The sequence below is a fragment of the Populus euphratica genome, unplaced genomic scaffold (genome assembly GCF_000495115.2).
Source record: "Populus euphratica unplaced genomic scaffold, PopEup_1.0 scaffold80.1, whole genome shotgun sequence".
Lineage (NCBI taxonomy): Eukaryota > Viridiplantae > Streptophyta > Magnoliopsida > Malpighiales > Salicaceae > Populus > Populus euphratica.
Genome location: NW_011499960.1, coordinates 609,070 through 619,871, shown reverse-complemented (window position 1 = coordinate 619,871; position 10,802 = coordinate 609,070). Strand labels below are relative to the sequence as shown.

The window sequence follows — 10,802 nt, the reverse complement described above, 5'->3', positions numbered from 1 at the left end:
ATGACCAAAGCCAAAAAATTACTACATATAAAAACCATTGTCTTTTTTAAATGAAAGGGGATTAAACCCACCTTTTGTTTTGTAATATCTAATGTGTACGAGATTTAATCAAGATGAGAATTTAGGCAAGATCTTTTCATATTAATCAAACTATGGATCTCGTTTGTACTCCATAAAAAAGTCATGGATTAGCCCTTTAAACAGGTTAATCTATATTCAATATACGTGTACATGCACTTTCATCCATTAACATACATGTATTCATACTTTAAGGTTTAAATGTCATATGAGCATATGATAAGTTGGAATACAAATCCCTGAAAAGCTCAAATCCATAAAGTTTATAACACTTAACTCGAATAAAGAAATATAAAAGATGAAGAATATGTTCATCGTGATGCCTACTTTCAAGAAGAGCTAGATTCCCTGAAGGTTAACATGCCAGTATCACTAACTTGTTAAACGACCCACATCATTACCTTGTTTGAGCAGATACTCAAAGACCTCTCTAGTAAAGGCTCATCCAATCAGCCAATGACTTTTATAACAATTTAGCCTAAAGAAAGGATAGGTGGACAAACTAAGAACCTTAGTGTAATACAGTAGTTGTGTAATAAACAATACTTATATCGACCTTAACAGTTGTGGATCTATTTGTCAATGAGTCACACAAGAAAAAATCCTCCGAGGACATTAGTAGTGATAAAATAACAGTTTTGGAAGCTAGAATAAGGGTTATTGAAAGAGTGGACTTGTATGATCTTGTTCAAGTTGTTGAGATGTGTCTAGTTTCAAATATGGTTGTACCAAAAACATTTCATGTGCTTAAGTTCATAGAGTACATTGGAACTTAGTTTCTTGTCACTCACCTTAAATTTTATTACAACAAGATCGCAAAGTAATACACGATAAACAATTATTGATGTAGTTCTTTCTTGGCAATTTGAGTAGGACAACATTAGGTTGGTACACAAGGCTAGACAATATGAAAATCTAAAAGTGAAAAGACCTCGTAAATGCTTTCATTTAGTATAAATATGACATGGACATCTTTCTAAACAAATCTACCCTACAAGGTATGAAAATGGGTGATAGGGAATTTATTCGAGAATATGCCTAGAGGTGGTTTAGTGTAGCTACTTTGAGTTTCTGATTGGAAGTGCAAGCCCATGCTTTACTAACCTAGTAGTTATGGACAAAAGAATTGAACAAGCTATCAAAGTAGGAACTGTGAACTTTGAAGTAACGATAGAATCCGAGTTAGGGAATGGCTCTCAAATTAGGAATCTTAGTCCATTGGATCTCATTGTGTTATTAACTACTACTCACACACCATCATCAAAGATTGACATACCTTTACCATTCAAAGATATTTATCAGCATCTCTTGAACATTGGACATATTACCTCGATTCCAACATATCCTATAAAACCATCATTTATTAGGTAGTACAATCCAAATGAGAAATGTGAATATCGTAATGATATTCTTGACCATTCAATCAAAAATTGCAAAACAACCCAAAAATATATAAAAGAAAAATTTAGAGCTAAAAAAATTACAAATTTTTAAAAATACAGTTGAATAGCAATGTTAAACACCACTTTAGGTGTCAATCTATTCCACAAACTTCTATACTCTTCTTGTATTTTTCAAAAGTCTCTAGTATTCTCTAAAAATTTTGTTTTTTATTTTAGACAAAAATATTTTTCCTCTTTTTTGTTATTGAAATTTAAATACATTTGATTGATTGATAATGATGACGATTATTATTTTTACTCTTTTGTAATCCTATGATGATTGATTGATGATTAATTGATTGATGATGAAGATGATTATTATTATCATCAAAAATTATAAAATGCCTAAAACTTGGCCAAAATGTGAAAAAAAAATGAAGATTTGTTTTTTCAAAAATATTGGGATAAAAAATTGAACTCTTATGTTTAGGGAATTCAGCAAGGTGATAAAAAAAAAATCTACAACTTATGCTTATGTTAGGAAATTAAGCTCGGAAAGAGTGATAAAAATTGTCTATATATGTTAAATCAATAAACAGTTAAGCTGAACCGTATTGTAAAAGCATTCTTGAAAGATTTCACTAAAAGCATTGCTAAAAGAATGTGCATTAAGTTCTTTATTAATTAAAAAACTTCAATCAAATATGATAAATTAACAAATTGAACTCAATGGTTAGATTGTGATGCTAAAAGATTTTAGAATCGAAGTGAGAATAATTTAAAAACTTAAGGATTAAAATGAAAAGAATGGAAGTTTGAAAATGTATCTTTTAAATTCATGTTTTAAAACATATGGCAGAGACTGCAGTCAAACAAATTTGAATGAACATCTAGTTGAGGTTGTAAACGTATGTTCAGTTTTGGAGTTGATTTATTAATTTATTTTCTTTCATTCAAAAGTGTTGAAGATTTCATTATATTTTATGGATAAATAATGGTAAAATGTTAATTATTGGCTACTGAACACTATAAATACTATTCTTTGTATTGCTATTTAAGACTTTTGGGATCTTGATATTAGTCTTGTAAGGGGGAGTTTAGAGTAGGGTAACAGTTTTTTTTAAAGTGCTTTATATTTAAAAATATATTAAAATAATATTTTTTTATTTTAAAAAAAATTATGTTTTGGCATCAGTACATTAAAACGATTTAAAAACACCAAAAGAAATTAATTTGAAGTAAATAAAAAAATCAATTTTTTTTAAAAAACACTTTTAAAATACAAAAACAAATTTAATCCAAAATTATTGGTATGTTACAAAGGCATCAACAATCATCAACTCCCAAGCACAATATGGTGGTAAATTTGAAAAACAAAATTGTAATATGTTGTTAAACTTTGATTTTTATTTTCATAATAAATTAAGTTAAATTTGAGTTTTTTATTTCATGAGATTTTCAATGAGATTACGTGATAGAAACATATATAAAAGAATGATTTTATTTTTTGAGAAGTGTGTTTGGTATTGTAGTAGTTTTTATGGTTGTGATTTGAAAAAAATTATTTTATAAAAAGTACTTTTAATTGAGGTTAGTTTGGTATTTAAAAAATAAAAAATAAAATAATTTTTTTTTTACTGGATCAACCCAGTTCAATGCATTTAACTTTAGATCGGACTCGATCCGACTAAAATAGTAGAAACATGCACACTATTCACATTAATAGTAGAAATTGATAGGGCTCATGAATAGTAAATTGAGTTTTATTAATTACCAAACATTTATTTTTCATTATTGATTTCAAAAGCAGAAGGAACTATAGAAACAAACGGTCTCTAAAAGCAATTAGATTCGAGAGAACAGATGGAATAATAGACATAAAATTACTCTCCTATTTTTTTAATTAAAAAATTTACTAATATGTACAATTTCAAACTCAAAATACAATTACTTGAAAAAACATCTTAAAATATAAAATCATCCCCGTAGTATCTAACTCCATCTGAAGGCTTAGAATATAGATCAACTAATATTTTTTTTTGTTTTACTAAGAAAAACAAACTTCATTTCTCTAATTATAGGCTTAAACTTTTCAATTGTTCCAAGTACAATTAACAACATGAGCCGATAGAAAGCTACCATTGCAAATAACATGGCAAGATCCATCCACTTCGAGTAACGCATTTCCACCTGCCATATAATTCTCAAAATTTCTTCACCTTTGATGTAAGCAGGCCCTCCTCCTTGCAGTTCTTGACCATTAGGAAATGCCAGTCCTTCAAACTCGTTTTTAAAGAGCCCCTGGTACGCATATCTATGGAAAGCAATGTAGTATAACGGATATCTCCAGAAAACTAAGGGAAGATCATGCGGCAGCCGAAAGAAACCGCCACTTAGTATCATTAACCCTTGGATCCCTGCTCCTGTTATTAGACCCATCAGGAAATTTGGCATGATGCTTGCAACAATCAGCATTAGGCTTTCCACCAGCATCATACAAGCAAGGAGTGTCAAGGAAAAGTAGATGAACTGTGCGAAACCTTGTTGGAGGCCAACAAGGTAGTAAGTTATTGCTCCGGGAATCAAAGATATTACAAGCAAGAAGGGTGTTGAAGAAACTGTGTTGCTGACAACAAATGCAGCCGACCGATAATGTCCGTTTAATCTTTCCCGTTGAAAAACCTGGCTTGAAATGGAAATAATTACTTGCTAAATGCTACTACTTCCAGGGACAGAATACTTGATATGTTGTTATGAACTAACCTTCATATCCTCCACAAATGAAGGGAAACCCCCAATAGCCATAATTGTCAAGAAGGAAGCAGTGAACATAAGCAGTGAACCTCTTGCCTATGAATCATAACAATCATGACTTAATTTTTTTTCACAGGCAATAATTTCTCACACTAAAACAAACAATGACATTATACTTGCCTGTATCGAGCTGTAACCAGAGCCTATGTCATAGAAAACGGATCCTAAGCCTGAACATAACGCAATATAAATGGCCAGACGGAGCCAGTAGTAGCCTAGATCTCGATACATGTTCACAAAAGACCTTCTTGTGAGAATAAGGCACTGGGAAATGAAGTTAGCCTGGCCGCCCTTCTTTAGTTCTTCTCTGTCCTAAAATGCATATAGAGATCCAGACTAATACATTAACAAGCATAAAACTTTAGCCTGCTGAAAATATTATGTTTTCATTGCTACTTAATGTGCCCATAGCCCTACTCACCAAGCTACATATTTCTGCTACATGTCTTTGGATTTGCTGGCAAGTATGTGATGATTTATAAGATCTTACAAGAAAATTGATTGCTTCCTCGGTGGTTTTCTTTGCATGGAAACCTTGATCCATGTCCTAACAACAAATGATATATATTCAGAATATAAAAAGAAAACAGCAGTATCTCCAAGCAAGATTTGTCACGATTCACTGTGCAAACCTCATCAAAGTCTGTGTTGATTGTGTGTAGGTAATGATCAGATGGGTTTTGGTGACTCGGGCAAGGGAAACCGTTCAATTTAAAAAACTACAATCGAAAATAAAATAAGTCATGAGCTATTTACAGCTTTAAGAGCTGAAATAATTTTCCTAAAATAATTTGATGGCAAACGGAATATTGAAATAAATGTACCTTATTAGCTCTATCAGAGCGACCAAAGTATATTGTTCTTCCTGAAGAAAGAAGGCATAGATTGTGAAAGAGCTGAAAGACTTGACTGCTAGGTTGATGAATGGATGCAATAATTGTCATTCTGTCCTGCTTGGCAAGATCTACCATTCGTTTCATGACATAATATGATGCAGCACTGTCAAGTCCACTTGTTGGCTCGTCGAGGAAAAGAAGCTTCGGCCGAGTTAAAATCTCTATGCAAATGCTCACTCTCCTCTTCTGCCCACTACTTAGGCCTTTGTTGCTCCATCCTCCTATTCTTGTGTCCATTGAGTCTTGTAACCCCATCTCTTTTATTGTCGTCTCTGCTCGCTCTTTTTTCTTGCTTAATGACATTGAATTGGGTAGTTGGAGTTGAGCTGAGTAGAAGACAGCTTCTCTTACAGTTAGTGTCCATGTTATAACATCGTCTTGCGTCACATAGGCCTAAATTGGCATGACATAAATGGATCGTACATTAGTGAGACCAAAGCAAATTTTGCTTGTGATCAGAAGGGATCGAGCATGAAGCAAAGTTTAAGTGAACACAAGGGCATATACAAATTGAATGCCTAGCTAGAAAAGAAGCAAGAAGAGATTAATTCAAGTAAAATGTATATCAAGCTCAGACTACTGTGCATGTAGCATTAGGATCAATTTCTAATATCAGTGATCAGAACTCTGCAACAATTTAAAGTTCAAAGGCTAGTATTCATACCGAAGTCCCATATGCCAATGGCTGTTTTCGACCATTGATTAGAACTTCTCCAGTATGCTTTGTGCTGGAATCTAATCTCCCTGGGAAGAGTGCTGAATTATATCAGAGTTATGCTTACAGCACATTGAAGAGTGAAAATTCATCAGTAAGATAAATTCTTAATGCTGTCTACAGGATCTCTATGTTCTTTTTTCTTTTTCTTTTTTGCTCTGAACTGTGGATCAAGTACAATCAATCTCTCAACAATTACACAATGCTTTCTTGAACCTAAAACAAATATAAGAAGTGAAAAAAATATATTCTTAATGCTTGGTATAATAACTTAATGGATTCAATACGAACACACGCAATGGAATTGGTAGTGACTTAATGCAATTTTTTTAATTATTTATTTTATGTATGTGTTCATGCTGCTTTGGTTTAAAAATCTTCGTTATGCATATCCCCTTACTCAAATAATTTTATCTTTCCATTTCCAAAACAGGGTTTTAGTGACAATATTGCAATGGTCAAATCTTAAGTTGATTTTGGCGACACCGATTGGTCGCTAAAATCTTTTAGCGATGACTTCATCTTCATGCATACAATTCAGGATTAAGTAACAGCACTTTGTGTGGGACATATTCCTGACAAGATTGATGTCAGCAAATGTTTTTACATAAGATTGTTTTCATAAGGTAGCGATGATTTAATTTAAATTTTTTTAAACAAAAAAAAAAAGCAAAGGGATTAATTGTAGAGGAAAATAACTTCAAAATGATCACCGTCCAAAATCTATATTTTCTATCCCATCCAGCCCCTTCTGCTCCAATCCAACCCACCATAGCATTTTCTTAGAATGTGTTGGAACTAGGGCCATTGGGCCTTGGATTTAAAAAATTTAGAAGTTCAATGACTTGGTTAATTTGCTTTGAATCAGTTTGTCATAAAATAAAATATATTAAAATAATATTTTTTTTATTTTTAAAAGTTTATTGTTTATATAAATACATCAAAATAATAAAAAAATTATTTGAAATGAAAAAATTATTTTTAAAAAAATATACAAATAAACGATGCCTTCAATCAATAATCATCCCTATAAAAGGGATCAAATTCACTTTGTAAAAATATAAGAAATAATTTAAATATTTTTAAAAGATGGGTAGAGATTTTTTAAAAAACAAATGGTGTATTGATGACTAAGATAGTGAAAGAGTGGTAGGGAGCTGATGGTGAACAATACATAGATGGAGTTTTTTTAAAAAAAAAAAATTCAATCCCAAAATAAATAAATAAAGTTATTTGGTTCTTTCTTAATTGATTGTAGCAATCAAGTTCGAAACATAATCAATAACCACAAACACAAGGATTAAGAAGGTGATTTTTCTAACATATGAAAACAAAAATGCCCTTGATGTTTATAATGTGTGGCAGTGTCTTTAGGTGAATCTAGCTGGCTTAGTATGCAGCTCTGCTCCAAAAGGAATAGTTGATTGCCAAGACCTCCCCAGGCCGAGCATAGCCGGTGAGTCCTTGAAGAATGGATCTGCACCCATGTTTCCTATCTGAAACTGTCACCCCAAGGTTCTCCCATGTTATTGAAACATCCTTCCGGTGGACATCCCGACAGCTTCCAAAGGCTGGGCCATTTTCCAAGTCTACTGCCTCCATAGATTCGTCATTTGGAGACAATGCACTGTGGTCTGTATCGTAGTTGGAGCTAGGTGATGAAGAAGCCATGCAAGTCTTGCTGTCAGCTGGCAACTCAATCATGCTGTGTGGAAAGGGATTATGCATTGTGATTTAAGGATGTTCTAAGCTTAAAGGAATTGGCGTGTGGAATCTATGTACAAGGCACGTAAAGACAACTAAGAGCCCTCGTAAACAGAGGAAATGAAGGCCACTTGTGACTTTAGGGAGATTTTTACTCTGTCTTTTTGTCGAGGGATAACTCCATTTTTGTTAAGAGTTAAGATATGAGCTGAATAAGAACAAAATCATGTGACATTTGACCGTAAATTCGTTACTAGGATCAAAATTGATGATACTTATCCCACATGGTCTAAGGATTGAGAATTGAGCTTCTGACCTTCAAGTGTTACTTTTTTAAGATATCTTTTTCACAACAGAGGTTCAAGATATAATTCTTTTGAGTTGTCACCTACATAATGTTTGAGGTATCATTATCAATAATGTGTTGAGAAAAGGCATTGATATAACCTAATTAAAGTGTCGATTCTTTTCTTCAAATTAAATGAGCACATAATATAAATTTTAGCACATAAAATCCCAGTGGAATTATAGTCCTCTCAAATTTTTTTACTAATAGGATCACAAAGTTCTTTTCTAACTCAGTTAAAAGATATACACACACATACACTAAATCCACAAATCCATCTTTATAAGAATGGATTTCATCAAAAATAAATAAAAAAAAGACTAGATCTCATCAATTAGATCTTTATAAATACCTAAAAATCAACAATTAACATTGTCTAAGTTGAAGAGCTCATCGTTAAGAATATTATATCAAAAGCTCATTAAATTAAGTAACAAATCACTATCAGATAATCAAGACAGAAAGATGAACAACATATTTTTTCTTCACTCTATCTCACTTTGTGGCCAAAGCTCTCCTTTTCTTTTTTTTCTTTTACGTAAATTAGCTCATAATAAAAATAAGCTACCTAGTTATTTATACGACCTAAAACCTATTTTTCTTAGTTTATATAGGTTATGGCACAAAAAAGAATGGGCCAAGACCTAATAATTCTCCCCCTTCTAAATCATTTAAACGGCTTCACTAAATTTATTTGTCTTCTACAAAACTCAAACTTTTCTCAGTAAAGACATATTCATTATATCTGATACATTGTTTCTATATAGATCTTCATCTTTATAATATCTTGAATCTATTAGTATCTTACATTAATATGCTTTGATTTTAATGAAAAGTAAGATGTTTAATTACATGAATTGCACTCTAATTATCTTAGTGCAATATAAAGCTCTCATGCACTAAGTCAAGTTCATGTAAGAGCTTTTTCATTTACAACACCTTCAATAAACCAAGACCTAATAATTCTCCCCCTTCTAAATAAACGGCTTCACTAAATTTGTTTGTCTTCTACAAAACTCAAACTTTTCTCAATAAAAACATGTTCATTATATCTGATACATTGTTTCTATATAGATCTTCATCTTTATAATATCTTGAATCTATTAGTATCTTACATTAATATGCTTTGATTTTAATGAAAAGTAAGATGTTTAATTACATGAATTGCACTCTAATTATCTTAGTGCAATATAAAGCTCTCATGCACTAAATCAAGTTCATGTAAGAGCTTTTTTATTTACAACACCTTCAATAAGAGCAATGTATTTAGCCTCTACCATGAAACTGCTTTTTCTACAAAAGTCATGAAACTACTCCCTCTACAAAAGTCATTAAGCATCTCGACGTGGACTTTCTATCATTAGCATCACTAGTCAAATCTATATTTATATATACATTTAGTATATGTTCACCATTACCAAAATATGAGCTTAAAGTGAAAGTATCTTTGAAATATTCAAGTATTTATTTCATTGTTGACCAATGTTTTTTACTAGGATTAAAGAGGAGCTTATTAACCACACCAACAACATGAGCTAAATCTAGTATCATGCAAGCCATGACATACATCGCGTTACCAATTACATATGCATAAAAGAACCTTATTGATCTCCTTTATTTTTTTCATCACTTGTAAGACAATATTTAGAACTTAGCTTAAAGTGACTTGCAAATGAATAATAAATAGGTTTGGACTTGCTCATGTTAGATCTTGTAAGTACTTTTTTTTTACATATATATCCTAAGATTGCCAAAGTTACCCATTTTTCATCTCATAGGTAATCTTCAAGCCAATGATATATTTTTTCGATCCTAAGTTTTCATTGTAAAAGACTTATTTACCTCTCTCTTTAAATTTTGAATCTTCTTAGTATAATGACCAACAATCAATATATCATCCACATATAATAAAAAAAAAATAAAGACGCCATCAGGATACCTTTTTATAAATATATAATGATCAGAAGCAGTCCTACCATAACCATGATCTACCATGAAAGAATCAAATGTATTGTACTATTTTTTTTATAGCTTGTTTCAACCAATACAAATTATTTTGCATTATAACTCTTACTCGTAAATAACTAACACATACTCGTAAGAAGAATATTTTGCAGAAACTTGATAAGTTATAGTTATTGTTTTATAGCCATGACATGCTCTGTTGTAACCCATTTTTGGGTCCCTGCGCAAAAAAAAAATATAGAAAAATAAAAAATATTAATAAAATAAAATAAAATAAAATAACTAATTTAAAAATAATAACAATAAAAAAAGGGAATGTCAGAATGCTTAGAAAATGGTCAAAAATTGGTTTATAATTTGTACAATTAACCTCCCTGTGGTTCGACCCCGGTCTTATCGGGTTATTTATTACTTCGACACTCCTGCACTTGGGAGAAGACATCAATCTTTTAGTCGTGTCATTGCACAGGAACCAGTCATTTGTTTTTTGGGCTGGAACATCAACCCAACCCACGTGGCTGGGCTGAGTCCAGCCTTGTATTGGCCCAGCTCACATAATCGGGCCGGGTCTGGCCTAGTTCCAAAAATTTTAAAAAAAAATATTTTCAAAAATTTATGATTTCCCCATGTCAAAAGTTTGCTTAATATTGGTTTGTATTTTTATATCGTAAAGATACTAATCCGTATTAAAAATACCTGATTTTTGTCAAAACTTTGAAGAAATCTGAAACCAAGGACCAAATTATAAAACATGTGCAAATTGAAGGCTTGATTTTGAATCTGACGTGTTTTGGCGCCAATTCTCTTTTAAATGAAATAGCACGTTTTGGAAAAAAACGACGCTGTTTCATGCACTGTTTAAAAAAAAACGGGAAAACTCAAAACGGTGCCGTTTTTTTTAG

The 10,802-nt window shown here is 31.7% G+C and overlaps 1 protein-coding gene across 1 annotated transcript; it reads right to left on the bottom strand.

The window, feature by feature from the left end:
* Positions 1–3,482: 3,482 nt before the first annotated feature.
* LOC105138668 (ABC transporter G family member 11-like) lies at positions 3,483–7,613 on the bottom strand. The gene is made up of 7 exons (XM_011044821.1): positions 7,320–7,613; positions 5,099–5,563; positions 4,907–4,993; positions 4,696–4,821; positions 4,395–4,586; positions 4,224–4,310; positions 3,483–4,142 (listed from the first exon to the last, which is right to left on the bottom strand). Exons 1-7 carry the CDS (start codon positions 7,611–7,613, stop codon positions 3,483–3,485), a joined length of 1,911 nt encoding a protein of 636 aa, XP_011043123.1.
* Between the last annotated feature and the right edge of the window lie 3,189 nt (positions 7,614–10,802).